Source organism: Schistocerca gregaria, chromosome 1, assembly GCF_023897955.1.
Source record: "Schistocerca gregaria isolate iqSchGreg1 chromosome 1, iqSchGreg1.2, whole genome shotgun sequence".
In the NCBI taxonomy this organism is placed as follows: Eukaryota; Metazoa; Arthropoda; class Insecta; order Orthoptera; family Acrididae; genus Schistocerca; species Schistocerca gregaria.
In genome coordinates, this window is record NC_064920.1 from 376952187 (window position 1) to 376969841 (window position 17655).

Here is a 17655-nt window from a genome sequence, read left to right on the forward strand (position 1 = left end):
TAAGCCATGAACCGTCTCGCCACATTTCAGGCCATTTCCTTCTCACATTTTCTTGCAGGCATAGCAACACATCCCATTAGTACCATTGATTAACAGTTTGTTTCTGTGGCACAAATTCATGATGAACTAATCCTTCAAAGTCAAAGAAAACTATCAGCATGGCTTTGACATTTGACGTGACCTGCCGAGCCGTTTTTGGTTTTGGAGAACCTTTCCTAACCCATGGCAAAGACCGAACCATGGTCTCAACATCGTAAGCGTAGACACACATCTCATCACTAGTTATGATCCATTTAAGGAACATCTTGTTCTTATTTGCATGATCCAAAGGCTCTTCACAGATTGTGAGGCAAAGGTCTTACTGGTCTTCCAGTTATGTTATGGGACAAACTTGGTGGCAACACGAAGCATCCCAAGATACTGTGTCAGGATTTCATGACATGATCCTACTGAAATGTTACATTCTTCTGCAATCACTTGGACAGTCAGTCTTCAATTGTCACAAACAATTTCGTTTATGTTCCAGACATTATCATTGTTGGTAGGCATCAAAAGGTCATCTTTAATTTCTGTCCAGCCATTTTTAAACCATGTTTACCATTTGTAACTCCAAGTACAGCCTAAGCTTTCTGGATCATTTGGTGTGTCTATGTAAATGTTTTCTTGAGTTTCACACAAAATTTAAATGCAGATGAATTGCTCCTCTAACTCTGCAATCATGAAATTCGCAAACTGTGCGACAACATTTTACGCAATACAGAAGTGAACAATAACTAGCAGACATACAACAATCAAATGTCCAGCAGTTACAGATTAAATACAGGTGTGTGCACGGATGCTAACTGCATTTTGCTCCAACACACCATTGGCGCGAAATTTTGAATGTTCTGGAATTCTTTGAACAGACCTAGTACAAATATTCCCGGACACAAAGGACCACTAAATTAATGTTTATTTTGAAATTTGGTTCTCACTTTTAATAAACAAACATTTATTATGCACACAAGTTTTATATGTAGCAATTAGCTAACTTACAACAAAATAAGTAGACACAAAGTGAAATTTTTAAGAAAGGGTACAGACTGTGCATACCACACTGAATAGTCATGTATTGGCATTTCACATCTTTCAAGAACTCATGCTACTAATCATTGCCGCATTATTCACACCAGAGAGTGTTTCTAAGTACTTATACACATTATGCAGCATTTGTCTGCATTTATGGTCAGATTACTGTGTAAAACAGATTGTCTGCAAATCATATAGCATCACTTAAAATTTCTTGAAGCTAACATCCCTCTTTAGATGAGAGCACAGTCTGCAAAATATCTATGATAGCTACTGATGCTATCCACAATCTTAGCTGATTGTGTTTTTGATATTAGTTAGTACACCTACAATGTTCCCCACAGACATGCTTAATACCACCACATATTGCAATGATGACACAGGATGGTCCTTTCGGCCCCTTTGTTAACACACTGTTATGGATATACTTCAGAACAATAACAACTTAATAGTCATAGCAATTCAAGTAAATTGTATGACTCATTAATCAACAAGAAAACATAAAATTTTGCAAAAGAAAAGTGTAAGCATGAATTTCACCTTGTGACAATTTCAAATGCAGGGAGTTAAACTCCTTAGGAGTTATCAAGAACATCGTTAATTTAAGTGGCAGCTTGTTGTCACGGGCTAATGTGCTGCAGTACACTGTAAATATCATGCTTAAATTATGCCATTTCTCTTCGAATGGAGCCAGAAATCGCATTAAAAGTATGCTTCTCTTTGAATGCATGCTGGTACTCAAATAAAAGGATGAAAAGTTGTATTGAAGCGCTCTCTCCATGATAACTAGCAACCAGTGCCAAAGTGAGTGTAAAGTAATGTGCAAGGAACATGGCAAATTCTGTAGACGAACTGCTAAAGAGGCTCTTTGCCACTAGATATATAAAGGAGAAAATGAGGAGAAGCAGATAGATGCCCCTTTCAAGTCTCTAGAAAATTTCACCTGGGTGGTCTATGGGAAAATGTAAAATGCTCTCTAAAGATTTACACATGGTATGAGGGATGTTTGAGGAGCAGTTTATGTATTAGTGTTTCAGTACATGTTAAACTAGTAATTAAAAAATTAAATATCTTTAACCAGTTCATCTGTATAGTAAAATTAATATATTCAATTTAATTACAATAACTACCCTTTTAAGTCAAAAGACTAAAGGTAGTGGTAAAATAGCAAATATACGAGGAAATTTAGTATGATAAGTGTATGGAAAGAGTTGATTATATAAAATTTTGTGCAAGCCACCACTGGTTAAAACAGAGGAAAGTGTCGGATGTAAAAATTTTTAGAGGGACATCAAGGCTTGACAACAGCTAACAGGTTCAAGTGAATGTACGAGGTTTGTCCAGAAAATACGTATAAGAGTTTAATAATGTCTTTATGTTACTAGTTGCAGTCACCGCCAGGTGGGACTACTGCTGTAATCAATTCCATCAATGCTCAGTTCGAGTCAGAGTACTCTGCATGAAGGTAGGAGTGTGCGGCAGCTTGTTGACAGTTACCCTTTTCTACCTGCCTTCGGCATGGAGCTCTCTCTCTCATTGAGGAACAGCGCGTCAACATCAAGTTTCTTGCAAAGCTAGGCAAGAATGGCCATGATATTTTTGAGTGTTTGAAACAGGTTTACGGAATTCTCTGAAGGAACCAACCATGAACAAGTGGTTAAAAAGGTTCGGGATGGCCAAGAAGAAGTGAACGATGACCCACGCCCAGGACGCACGTCAACATCGAGTTCCGATGCAAATGTTGAACGAATTCGGGCTTGTGTTCTTAAAGTCCGTACATTGACAGTCAGAATGATTGCTGACGAGGTGTCAATCCACAAAACAATCGTTCACGAAATCCTGACACAAAAACTTGAAATGAAGAAACTGTGTGTGAAAATCGTACCGAAGCTCTTGACGCCAGAACAGAAAGCAAAGAGTGTTGAGTGCTGTGAGGATTGGTTGGAAGCAGAGGAACGAGGGGACTTTCTCAACCGAGCCATCACTGGAGATGAGTCCTGGTTTTACGAATTCGATGTGGAGCTCAAATCTCAAAGCAGGGAATGGAAACCAGCAGGAGAACCGAGAACAAAAAAGTCGCGAAAATCAAGATCCAATGTGAAGACAATGTTGATTGTTTTCTTTCATTCTAGGGGCATTGTTCAAAAGGAATTTGTCCCTCCCGGACAGAGAGTGAACGGAAATTTTTATGTTGAAGTTCTGACACGTCTCAGAGCTCGTGTAGCCCGAGTTCAACTGGAGTTGTCAAAAGGGGGCAGGTGGCTCCTTCATCACGACAATGTGCCCACTCACACGTCGCTCGTTGTGCGCGAGTTTGTGGGCCGAAGCTCAATCACCATGACAGACTACCTGCCTTATTCACCCGATTTAACCCCGTGTGACTTCATGTTCCCGAAATGCAAAATGGTGCTTCGAGGGCGGCACTTGGGAGATGTGGAAGCCATCGAAGTGGAAACAACATCACAACTGAAGACTTTCAGCAATGTTATCAACAGTGGAAATGGCATTGGCAGAAGTGTATCGCGTCTCAGGGCGAGTACTTTGAAGGAGACCATATTGTAATACCTGAATAATTGTAAAATAAAATTATTATTCAACTTTTATATGTATTTTCTGGACAAACCTCATATATTGCAGTAATTTAACAGAAAAGAACAAACCTGCACAGGATAGACTAGCATGGAGAGCTACATCAAACCAGCATTTGGACTGAAGACCCCAATAAAAGCTGATACTTAACCAATGTGAATGATCACGTGTAGACCTGAGGCTGAAGTTACCTGAAAGGCATATCCAACAGGAATCTGGGGAGACAGGTATTTTATTTTCATACTTAAATCTTAAGTCATAACAGATGTGTTGGAGTATTTACTAACGAGAATAAATAATAAAGAACAGAGCTTGCACCTTGCCAACACAAGTTAAGAAAGCTTAATCAAGCTGAAAGAATTTAAATTGGATGGTGGTTAGCAGGAATTATTGCTCTAAAAGTTAGAATTTTTTTCTCTACTTGTAAATGTGCCTATAAGCAGTACTGGAATTTTGATTCCTAAAGGTAAGTACAGGTCAGCTGTTCTATCTCCTTGTAACTTAAAAGTGAATTCTTATTTTGAGAAAATAAACTATGATCAATGGAAGGAACAATAGCAGGATGAGAACATTTCACTCTTAAAAGTTAAGTGTATAAAGTTGCAGGAAAGCCAGAATAACTTTGTTTCAAGTTAAGCAACATGAGGAAGTGGAAATGGCACTCTTATGAGTTCATGATTTTCATTAGCACTGGCAAAGCAATTGTTCATTTGGAACTAAACAAAAAAAGGTAATGAATTACATTTAGGACGGAATACTTATCAAAATTACTGGTGTAGCAAATACATGCTGATGTATGAGCATCATTCCATTAAGTCAATTTTGGGAAAAGCATTACCAAAATTGAAGGTATTATAGAGAGACAATGCTGTATTTGTAGCTTTACATTAGGCCAAAATATTAACCTTTTCCTGCTCAGTATGCATTTAAATAATCACACCTCTCTGACAGTGATGCTTTAAAATCATGAAGAGTTGAAGAATTACTGTGTGTTTCTATTTCTTATAGAGGTCATTTTTGTAATGGAGCTAGCTCTCAAAAAAAAAAAAAAAAAAAAAAAAAAAAAAAACAGTGTTGAAAAGGTGCAAGAAATTGAAGGTGACACATGCATGGTGCTGTTCATGGCTCCAAGGATTATGGGTAGAGTGTGCACATTAGGTGCTCTCTAGTGTAGATGTCAGATGAAAACTAGTAAGAAGACTGTTCTGAATTTAGCAGATGAACAATGGAGAACTTCACCAGGTACGCATATAAATCCCTATATGCAGAATAAGGTTATTCTGCATTTTTGGTAAAGCCTATTTATTAATAATGTCTGTAAAGTACATGTGGAAATTACCAGTGGTTAGTCAGTATGTTTTAGCTGAAAATGAAAATAAATGCTGTACAGAAATTGGCTAATCTTCAATACATTAAATATAGTTATTATCAAAATTTTTGTATGCTGATCTTTATTTTGATGCACTACGTGAATGTAGTTTGGAAACACTGTAGCTGTTTAGAGGAACCTAAATGAGGTTGGGTGGTAGAAAATTTGATAGTTTGTGGGTCATGAAAAAAGGAAAGATGTGTTGAGATAGGGAGAGGGAGAGTGGGATGGGCCACCTTGTGTTAGAAAACAATTTTTTTCTTTAAATAATGGAGAAACTAGCCAACAAGAAAGGATATATTATGAGAGATCTAAATTATAAAGGAACGTAGTTTTGTAGAAATACTATTGAGCAAGGCAGAGATTGGCAAAACAGAGTGAGTTTTTGTAACAGGAAAGGAATGTATAGTATTCTCATCAAGAGAAATGTGCAACTTTGAGGGACTAAACAGATATAGATTGTAAAAGAAAGAATTTTGGTAACTGGAAATGCTACTGCAAGGCATTCAGTTAAACGGATTCTGTGAACAGTGCTGAATGTGATACAAGCCTGCATATAACTCTTTTAGAAATTAGATTGGATGTTATTTTTCAACAAGCAACTATTCCTAAATAGAAAGGGTAAAGTAAGAAACTTTACACAGAAATTTATAAAATTTTCACACATAGGTAAATAAATATATTTTAGTTGTAACAGACAACAGGATTCACACAAAATTATTGCTTTTTTGTAACTTTGTGCCTAAATTACTGCACATAGCTGGCAAGATGAGGTATCCATATTTTCAGAGGGCTTATTATGACCATTTAGGAAAGATCACCCAAGCAGGTGCAGAATACATTCTACTACTTTACTCTTCCCCCTATTGTGGACTGTTTAAGAGTTATGTGGTGAGTCTACAAAAGATGATTATGGGTGAGCACACATATTTTTCTTACAGCACTTTTTGTGCAATGAAGACTTTCTTTATTAAAGATAAGTTACCAGAGAACATTATTTCATATGACATTATTGAATGAAAGCATTGGGGAACCCACCTGTGATTTTGCCCTAGTCACCATATGATACATTCACTGCTTAGAGCACCCTGCAAGCAAAGTACCACCTAATCATTCCCGAATTAAGAAATAACATTTTGAGTAAGCCAGGAGGTGGGACAGTGCTTGTGTGATTGCCCAAATCAAACATCAAATTCACTGAGTACACCTAAGATACAGTCTTCGTAATTAATCTATCCATTAATTTCGTGTTTTCAAATCCATTCATTTCAAATGCAACTCAATAATCACATAAATGGAAGATAAAGCCCATAAACAACTGCAAAAATGACAAATATATGATTACATTTAAAGCAGTGAACCGATATGAAATGAGCGTGGTTATATATATATATATATATATATATATATATATATATGAAACACTAATTTTGAATTGAAAAGTAAAAACATTTTATTCAAAGTACTGACTGTTGCTTTCTATACATTTTGACCACCTTTTTGGCAATTTTTGCACGCCACGTCAATAGAAATGTTCGTCTTTTGAAGCAAACCAATCAGATATCCAATTTTTGACTTCATCGTAGGAATCGAAGTGTTCCTCAGCCAACGTGTGTCCCATTGATGAAAACAAATGGCAGTTGGAAGGGGCCAAGGCTGGTGAATACGGCAGGTGGGGTAGCAGCTCCCAGCCAACTGTTTTGATTGTATCCTAAACCAGTTATGCTTTGTGTGCAGATGCATGGTCGTGTACAAAAATTACTTTGCCACGTCTTCTGGCCCCTTCTGGTTTTTTTTCTTCAAATAGTGCGTAGTTCAAATTGATCATTTGTTGTCTGTAGCGATTAGTATTCACAGTTTCACTGGGTTTTAGAAGCTCATGATACACCACACCTTTATGATCCCACCAAACACAGAGCATTGTCTTCTTGCTGAATTGATCTTGTTTTGCAGTCGATGCTGATGGTTGTCCTGGATTAACCCATGATTTTTCTCATTTAGGATTCTTAAAATAAATCCATTTTTCATCACAAGTAACAATTCAATGCAAAATTGATTTTCTTTCATGTATTTGAAGCAAAATTTGACAAATGGTTTTTCGGTTTTCCATCTATCTTTCATTCAATTCAAGGGCACCCATTTTCCACACTTTTGGATCTTTTCCATAGCTTTCAAACAGTCAGAAAGTGTTTGTTGTGCAACATTTAGCATTGCTGCCATTTGCTTCTGACTCAAAGTATCATCTTCATCCAATATTGCTTGCAATTTGACGTCTTAGAACTTTTTTGGTGGTCTTCCATGTTCTTCATTTCTAACATCAAAATCATTATTTCTGAACCATTGAAACCATCTTTTGCATGTTGCTTCTGATAGAGCATGATCAGCATATGCCTCGACAAGCATTCGATGCGACTCTGCAGCACTTTTTTTCAAATGAAAACACAAAATTAATGCTTCCTGAAAATCATCCCTTTCCGGTACAAAATTCGACATTGTTAACACGATGAAAACATATGATGGTGTTTGTTCCATGACTTGATGTATATTAAATATCTTTGACAGATGTCATACCAACCAAACAAAAAATAAAATTAAGGCTCGTTTACAACAAATGTTCCCTATCGACACATTTGTATCTTAACGCTCATTTCATACCGGCACACCTGGTATGTAATTTTATTCCATTATTTTGGGGTAAAAGTTAATGCAAATACTTACTTCAAGGCTGTCCAAGTACGTCAAGATACTTGGATGACGCAGTGTTTTCAGTCTTTTAACAGCTGCTCTTGCAACATCAAACTGAGTTTCATTACCAGTCCGCAAATCAAAGACAAACACCGAAACATCTTCATTTGTTCCCTGTAAGGAAACCTCATAAGAACTTGTACAAAATGATTTCAAAACTGACATGCTTAAGAACATCAGAAAGTACATAAATGCTGATTTATGTGGTAACTCAATGTTAAAACAGAATTTGATCTGTTCATCTTTTTACACATTTTACATTATTTGTTGAATGTCAGCTGTCAGTCTCTTTGCTTAAGGCACCAATAACCTGCAATTATTCCTGAATTTTGTGGCAATCTCCTAATCACATAATCTCTTTGTGGGACAACTTTGCTACTATGTTACCTTACAGTATATGAGATGCTACTTTTACTTGTTGATAATGCCTTCCCATTAACTATGATATACCCAGTTCTGGTTGCTATGAAGCCTACAATCTGACCTCATATCTGTTCACATACTCTTTATGAATGCTTATAAAGTGATACGTTCAGTCCTGGAAAATGTCACTGTGTTATACGGTCTGCTTACTGCACAGTATCCAGATAACTCCATTGAATATACATTTTGACAGCTCCATTTCAAGGAAAAATGGTCTCTGAAATGGAAATAATCATGATTCTCAATAGGTTGTGTCCACTCAGAGGCAGTAACATTTATCTGTTTCTGTACCACTGATACTTGTAGGACTGTTGAAGGGATGGGGCAAAGATAGAGGAAACATAGCCGAGCAGTGGAAGTGATACCAAGGTATGGAAATGATACCAAGGAAGTGTTGTATGTGTCACATGGTCATTACAAGAGAGGCCTGGAGCTGCTAACAGTCTGCAAAGGAAAGATTGAAGAAGCGTTTGACAGAATTTATTAAACAGATTCCCAAGGTTATCAAAGTGAACAGGCTCTAAATGGACTGTAAACAGCACACATTGTTATATTCCTCTAGATACATTTTATTGTAACTGCCTGCTTATCTGAGGTGAGAAAAAATGGCGAGACCCAATACTGACCACTAACGCAACCATACCACATACAGTTCTCTTAACAGGAAGGAGGTTACAGCATCTGAACACATGGGCACAAAAGGAATTTAGAATGGATCTCTCTAATATAAATTCATCTGTTCAGTGTTAGGAGCTTTAGCTTCTCAAATGGATTCTACACACATTACAGTTATACTATAAACAGAAGCCATCCTATTATTCTATATCTACAGTCCGTGAACAACATTACAATGTATGGTCAATTGGGTACAAGTTATTTCACTCTTCGATTTGTCAGTGAATGTCAGTGGGAAGAACCACTCTTGGTAAGCCTCCATACACACTCAAATACATCCAATTGGTTGATTGGATGATTAAAAGCATGAAGATATCAGGTCATCAGTCCCTTTTTCCTCAAACAGACAGGTCTACTATACCGTAGATCACAGATAGCCTAACATGTAAAACCCAGGGGAAGAAACCCCAAGGTCTACAAAATGTCAATGAAGGTGAGATAAGGGACAAAAAGAATAAAGTGAGACAGAGGTAGAAGACAGGCAAGGTGCCCCATCTAGGGAGAAGACAGAAGCTTGCAAAAGCAGAATGCAATGACAGGACACACAATTCCCAGTCCACGGCACTTACCAGAGATACCCCACTCAGAAACTGTCTAGGAAAGACTAGAAACACGAAAGGGCAAGAGAAGCACAAAGAGACAAAAAATGAACAAGTCTAACAGATAACGCAAGCGGGGGAGGAATAAGAGTACAAGAGCAGATACGGTGAGAACTGGGCTGGACCACCAAGACCTGGTCTGGCCAGAGGTGGTGTTCTGTCAACCCCTCAATGGGCCGATAAGGTTAGGTTAAGTGGCCCTCCCTGAAAGAGAGTTGTAAAAGCCCACTTCATGAATAAAACGTAAAACTAAGTCCGTCACTGAGGCATCATCTCTTAGCACCAAGTGTAGCGAGTCAGGGAGATTAAGAACCTGCTGCAGAGCGATTAGGTCGAGAAAGTCCAGCAAAGGGGAACCAGAACGAGAGTGGGGTGGGTCCTGGAGATGGAGGAGATAACCATGAGGCAGTCAAGTATGGTCAATGTGGAGCTGGCAGAAGATGGTAGAGTCTTTGGGAGAGGCCTGCATGTAGGATCTCCACAGATTTGTTGTCTCACTTATCACTTGTAGTTAGTTTGTTGAAGTAAGAGTGAGCCTTTCTGCATTCCAGATTCCTTAAACTTGATGGCATAATACTGATCAGATGTCTGTTTCTGCAATGTCGACCTCAAGAGTCAGTTTATTGGTAGCCAGTCTGGCCAAGCTATTAGTGAGTTCACCTTGGGATCTCAAAATGGCTGGGAGTGGGGTCCAGACACAGGTCACGTAGCTTCCACATTGTTCAAGAGCATTCAGGAAATCCTAGATAATAATGACTAACGGATGGTGAGGGTGATACTGGCCGAGAGCTTGCAAACTGCCCAAGGAGTCACTGCAGATGAGAAAGGCCCCAGCAATGCAGGAACAGATATACTCAAGATTCTCAGAGACGGCTACCAACTCTGCAGTGAAATCACTTCAGCCATCCAGCAAGAATTGCACTCAGTATGTCCTGTGTGAGAACAGGTAAAACCCACATGACCAGCAACCATCAAGCCAATAGTATAAATCAATTATGAACTGAGAGATGCACCAAGGATGAAGAAAAATTGGTGACGGATGACTTAGGGAAAAACTGAGTCTTTTGGACCTTGTGAAAGGTTAAGAGAAAGCTGTGGCCGAGGGATACCCCACAGAGGAACTTGTGAGTGGGTCCAGAGAAGAGATGGAAGAGGAAACAAGAAGTTCTGAGAAAAGGGATTGGATGCGGACTGAAGTCGTAATCTCTGATCAGGGCCGCCATTGCGGGAGATGGATTTCCACATTTGGAAGGAGTAGCCGGTAGTTTGGATGCTTAGAAGAGCTGTGAATGTCATGGGTAGCAGAAATGACAAGCTGTTGTTGGCATCTGATCTGCTGCTACGCTAGTGTCAGTCCTAATCAAGGGAAAGGGAAATTTTATTAAAATTCTATGAAGGCGCAGTTGGACGATGGAGTCTGGGGCTGCTGGCAGAGTGTGGTAACAGTCGATAGCTATCAGGCCAATCAATGTAAACATGGCACTCGTGGGCGCTTAGCTGCGACGGCGGTACTGCATGCACGATGTTTTGAGTGGTGCAACAACGAGGCAGGAAACCACAGCGTTGCTTGAAGTTATTGTGATGTATGAAGCACGGCACTAGGCCAGAGCCAGGAGGGCGATTTGTAAGAGGCTGACTTGTGAGAATATATCCCTGCCATAGTTTCTGTCTCTCTCTGACACTACGTCAGAAGCAAGGGGAAAACCGGTATAAATAGATGGGCAATTTTAGCAAGAGAGAGAGTGTGCCAGGACAGTCGAGCGTCAGGACGAACCTGTGCTGGTCTATGCTTATAGGGGCCACTCCAGCAGCAATGTTATAAATGTTCGGCATAAACTTGTACTTTGTTTCTATGTACTTGCTTGGGCTTTAATCCACCCCTGGGGACACAACACCGACGCGGGATGTAACGGCAGCCTGGAGATCACACAGTCTGCCTGAAAGAGGGCAGTGACAGCGACCTGCAGCGGGTCCAGGAGGGTCTAGGTTCCACTATAGTCTACGGGCCATGTTCGCTTCCCACCTGGTGTACAGAGGTTCCGGGCTAGGTGTACGTTGTGGGAGACGCAGCAGGGCTGCGGCAGTGACAGAGACGGTGGTGAGTGTTGCCATGTGGCAAGCACCACTAGTGGCAAGTTGCAGCACAGTGTCTGGGAGGGTGCGGGTTCGACTCCGCTCCTGTCCTGGGAGCAGTGGCGGCCCGAGGGGCCTGTACATCCACCTCTGTCCCATGGTTGGACAGAGCAGGCCACACAGGCAGAAGGCGGCAAGGACCAGGGACGGTAGCAGTCTCCGGAATTGTGGGCAGCTACGTGGTGCAAGACGCGACCCATCGGCGGGCAGCAACCGGGCAGAGCACGGCCGACTTCCAGCTGAGCAGCCTTGATGACAACAGCAGCAGCATCGGCATACCAGGAGCTGCTCAGCCGACTAGACTTGTGGGACAACGCTGCAGGCTGCACACTGACACTCATCGAATACTGTAAATTAGCTGAATAAAGCAATGCTACCGAATACCACTGTATCACTCTGCACTACCCCTTGATGCTCTTGTACTTGCTCGGCCTCCTGATGATATACGGCGCAGTGAGTCCCAGCTTCAGCTCGGCCATCTGGAGTCCCGGGTTCGTCCACTGACCCCCACAGCAGTGGTGCCAGTTACAATGCTCGTACCGGATTTCAACTCCAAAATCTTATGTTGAGCAAGTAGCAATGAGATGTGCCTGTGTAGAGAGGTCGTTGAGGTGTTTGGTCGTGTTCGTGACAGGTGGTAGTGCAGTTCTTGATATGTCTTGTTGTTCGGGAAGTGTTTGTCCATACCAGTATAGGTAGGAAAGCAGGAGTGTTCACCTGCACACGAGCACGATGTGGATGGGTGAATGACATTTAATTTATTGTTTGTGTGTCATTCTTTTGTGTTTTGAAGGGTTAAGTATGAATTAGGATGGACTTTTTAAAGGTGTCTTTTGTAAGGCCAGAGGAGCCTGTAGATTTATCTGGATTCAAGGGAAATGGGGGACATGATAACATAGCGCCTAAGTGATGTAATTTCTGTAACCTGTCAGGTCACGGACTACCATGTACAAAGTGGGTGCCAAAGCATTGTTTTATTTGTAAGAGATTTGGTCATTTGGCGAGCAATTTTTCAGAATGTATATGGGCGATGATTCGCCACAAGAACTAAGTTAACGAGTAACAGAGCGAAATTAATGGCAACAGTGGAGCTATAAGCAAGAATGCTGGAAACACGGCAAGCAGTGGAGGCTGCAGCAGTGACTAGCGCAAAAGCTGTAGCCGCTATAACACAGCAAATTCAGGTATTGTCAGAGGCGAGGATAAGTGACAAAGAAAAATATGAAGAATTAGCAGGGAGATTTGAGGCATTGTCAGTAGGGGAAGGGATGTGAAAGTAAATTACAGTTCATGGAGTGTCTTAGAGCATTTGATCCGGCAATCGCGGCATTGATTAACCCCTTTTCAGGTAAAGCAACAGAGGATGTGTCGGTATTCCTTAATGACATTATCGCAATGGCTGAGGCCAATGGGTGGTCGGATGTTGTAATGTTGAGAGTGGTGAAGTTGCACTTGATAGGGGATGCCAAGTTGTACATATTGTGTCATGAAACGTTGAACAATGTGGGGATGATTTCAGAGCTTAATGATGGGTTATGCCAGAGGTACCAAAAACAGAACAGTACCAGGTGAGAGCGTTAGTTTTGAGGAGAAATGAGACTGTGGTGGTTTTCTCAGACACGGTTTGAAAACTGAATGCACAAACGTACGAACTGTCCCAGAATGGGGAGACTAATAGAGTGCTGTTACAAGAGGCCGAGAACAGTTTACTGCTGTGTAGTTTACTGCTGAAAAACTTACGTAGTTACGCTTTGTGAATGAGCTACATGTATTGGGGGATATGTATTTCACATTGGCGAAGATGAATGAACGCTCATAGCTCATGTATGCAGTTTAGAGCTGACGTGTATAGGACATAATTTCTCGTTTTTGTCCACACTACCACCACTGAAAGTTATCAACCCTACACTCTTCGCAGCACAAGAACCGGTACATGTAAGCAATTGTCAGAGGTATGAGAACGGTTTTCGTTTATAACTTTCGACTCCTTCATTTCCGGTACAGGGATCCTTACCTTAAATTAATACATTTATCATTCTCCATCTGCTCTGAAATTAATCTGAACCGACAAAATTGTGTATGTAATCTCTCAAACTTCAAAGACATCTAAGACAATATCTAAAAGGAATTAGAAAAAGTGGCAAAACTTCATGCAATTATTAACAGTATTGTGTGTGATTCACGAACACTTGGGGGGGGGGGGGGGGGGGGGGCTTCGCCGCTCATCAACCCACTTTTGAGTATAACCATTGTTTCTGAATACTACGGCTCGTAGCAATACAATATCAAAAACTTTTATTACTGGGTAAACAGTTTTCAGAGCTTGATGATGGGTTATGCCAGAGGTACCAAAAACAGAACAGTACCAGGTGAGAGCATTAGTTTTGAGGAGAAATGAGACTGTGGTGGTTTTCTCAGACACGATTTGAAAACTGAATGCACAAACGTACGAACTGTCCCAGAATGGGGAGACTAATAGAGTGCTGTTACAAGAGGCCGAGAACAGGGCGATAGATGTGTTTTTGTGGGAAGTACCACCGGAGATGGCACGTCAAGTGAGAATGGAGAATCCCAGTGATCTTGCAGCGGCTCTAAGGTTTGCAACATACTTAGAGGAGGTAGATTATGCAACGAAGCAAAGGGTGCAGCATAGAGACTGGCAGTGGACATTAAGTGTTTTGGTTATGGCCAGGTATGGCACATTAGGAGGCAATGTTAGCATTAGTTGCGGCATTCCTCACGTGGGAAAATGGGTCACCCAGCAGTGAACTGCAGGAGTAAAATTAGGGGGGAACCTCGGCGGCAGCAGCTGTTGAACGAGAACGGGATTGCTTCAACCGTTGTAGAGCAGTCCCAGTGAAATTAGGTAATGTGCTTGTAGGTGAACATACGGAATGCTGCTTATTAGGCTTGGTGAACGGAAGGGAACAAAGGTTTCTGGTTGAAACGGTGGTACACGTGTGTTATTAGTCTAGACCTAGTTAGCACGAGAAGTCTTGAGCCACCATGTTACAGGTTATGTGGGGTGGGAGATAATAAAGTGGAGTCATTGGGTACGACGGTACTTCAATTTGTGATCGCAGGAACTAAGTTTAGTGAGCAGGTAGAGGTGTTACCATGTGTAGGTGAGGGGTATTCGGTGTTTCTCAGACTGGACGTCCTTGACAAACATTGTGTGAAGATAGATCTTTGACAACAAACAGTGCAACTCGGTGGAACAATATTTCGCATGGGGGAAACAGTTGCAAATGGATGAATGTCGCAAGGCGCACTTACCATGAAGGTGATGCCAGCTAAACTGTGAATGGATTCATTAAAGGTCGATCAGAAGGATAACATACTGGCAGATACAGGGAAGGTAGTTTGGGTTTGGATAAATATGGACTTGCCAAAAGAGACATTGTACACAGTGGAGCCACTCTCGAGTAATGAGGACTTGGATAATGCACACTGTTTTGTGCGGAGGAGTTTAGCTCACGCAAGTTTTGTGGAAGGAGATTATATGGTGCCTGTAAGTGTAGATAACTTCAGCAGAGAGGATTTTAGTTCGTCAAAAGGGTTGTTATTGGCCACCTTGGGGTTTTTTGATGAAGAGGACCTCAATAGGGAGGATTTAGAGGCGAGCCATAAACAAAACATCGATGCAGCGCTATTAAGGGGAAAATTAAAGCATTTGCAGGGAGACGACAGGGTCGTGTTGGAGGAATGTTATTGACATTCAGCGATTTATTCAGAATGGAGGGTAGGTTACTGGCAACACCGATTAGGAAGCATCACATTTCAATGGAGGATAACACACCAGTGTTTAGGAAACCATATAGGATAGCACTCCATATGCAACTGCTACTAGAGGAGTTTATAGAACAACAAGTACGGGATGGAATCTTAGAGCATAGCGATAGTCCATATTCAAGCAATGTAGTTCTCATACCTAAGAAGTTGGTGGATGGTACAAGGAAATATGGGTTTTTATGTGATTATAGGTTTCAGAATGCGAAAACCATTTCGGACGCATATCAGATTCCGAATATCACAGACACATTGGACAATCTGGGACAATATAAGTATTTTACGATGATGGATTTATGGAGTGGATACCATCAGTTGGAAGTAGTGCCAGAAGATAGGGCAAAGACAGCTTTTACTGTTCCTGGGGGCCACTATCAGTATATATGTATGCCGTTTGGGTTGAAGAATGCATCGGCAACTTTTCAGCTATTATTAAATGGGATTTTAAGGAGATTGAAACCAAAGACATATATGGTTTACCTAGATGACATTATAGTATTTTTGAAGGATATATCAGAACATGTATCGCATTTAAGAGAAGTCTTTAGAAGTTTGTGGTCAGCACGGTTAACATTAAGTTTAGAAAAATGTAATTTTGTGCAAACGCAGGTCAAATATTTAGGTCATGTAATCAGTGAACAAAGGGTTCAAACCAATCCTCGATTAACAGATGCAGTTCAAAATTTTCCGACACCGCACAGAATGAAGCAATAACAATCATATATTGGGTTATGTTCATATTATTGTAAATTTGTAAAAGATTTTGCTAAAATAGCTGAGCCGTTAACAAAGCTTTTAAAGAAAGGGGGTTAAATTTCAATGGATGGAGGATTGTCAGGAAGCTTTCGATGAATTAAAGATGAGATTAGTTTCTGGTCCGGTGTTGGTATTTCTGAATTTTGAAGAAGACTTGAACTTAAGATGTGATGCTTCAAATGGCGCAGTAGGATGTGTTTTGTGGCAAATGGTGAATGGACAAAAGCATCCGGTGGCGTATGCTTCTAGACAGTTAAATAGGGCAGAGTGGAATTATTCCACAACGGAAAAGGAGATGTTGGGTGTAATATAGTGAATAACGTATTTTCGTTATTACCTTTATGGTGGGAAGTTTAAGGTTGAGACATCGTGCAGCATTGAGATGGTTACTGGGACTAAGGATCCTTCTCGTTCATTAACACGGTGGGCTCTAAAATTAAATGAGTTTGACTTTGAAGTAATTCATGAGCCAGGGAAGAAACACGGGAATGCAGATGCATTAAGTCGCAAATTACAAACATTAGAAGTAATGGGTAAGAGTGTCGCAGAATGGCAAAGGATACAAGCAGAGGATGAGGAGTGCCAGAGTTTTAGGAGTCAACCACATTTCATTGTGGAGAGAAATTTGTTGTGTAGAGTTATCAGGTGCGGACCACAGGTAGTGGCACCAAAGAGTTTGAGAGAAGTCTTAAAGCAAGCCCATGATCATGTGTTCGCAGGGTATGTTCGTCGTTGAGCAATGGGCAGGCAAGTAGCAGAACGATTTTGGTGACGCACTCGGAGAAGGGATGTGGAACAAAACGTAGCAAATTGTTTGTCGTGTGCGCAGCAAGTGGATGTGATGCGCGCAAGAATTCCTTTGCAATGGTTACCAGATGCTTCATCAAAACCATTCGAGTTTCTGTGGACCATACAACAAAACACCAGCTGGGAATTGTTATGTTTTAATTATTATTAATCACTTTTTGCGGTTTCTAGCCATGGTCGCAATACCAGACCAACAGGCAAGTATGGTAGCACAAGCTTTAGTCAATAACTGGTTATTGAAGTTTGGGGTGCCTGATAGCATAATTACGGATCAGGGAACGAACTTTATGTCCGAATTAATGTCACAGCTGTGTCATTTATTGAGAATTAATAAATTACGGACCAGTCCACTTCAACCGCTGGCAAATGGCAGAACGGATGAGTACTTAAGACAATTTCGAAAATGCTAAGTTATTATGTGAATGGAAACCATGATAACTGGAACGTTTATCTTCCATACGTGGTACAGAATTATAACACTAAAATACATTCCAGAGGCGGAATGTCACCATTCAAGGTGATCTATGGAAGAAAGATGCCATCGCCATTTGACATTCTATGTCTGAAATCAGAAGCTAAAGGGGACACAGTGAGGGAATTTGCACGAACAATATGGGAAGTATGGAAGAGGGTACAGAAGGTCAATATGAAAGTGTTAGAGAGGCAGGAAGAACCGAATAAGCGGGTGAGACCTTTACCACA

At 40.7% G+C, this 17655-nt stretch overlaps 1 protein-coding gene across 1 annotated transcript in view; it reads right to left on the reverse strand.

Annotated features, from left to right (window-relative positions):
• LOC126347751 (N-terminal kinase-like protein) overlaps positions 1–17655 on the reverse strand; it is a 129002-nt gene that overhangs the window by 100394 nt on the left and 10953 nt on the right. Inside the window, exon 2 of the mRNA XM_050002298.1 lies at positions 7745–7885. Coding sequence (XP_049858255.1) covers positions 7745–7885 — 141 coding nt within the window. The remainder of the gene's footprint in view (positions 1–7744; positions 7886–17655) is intronic.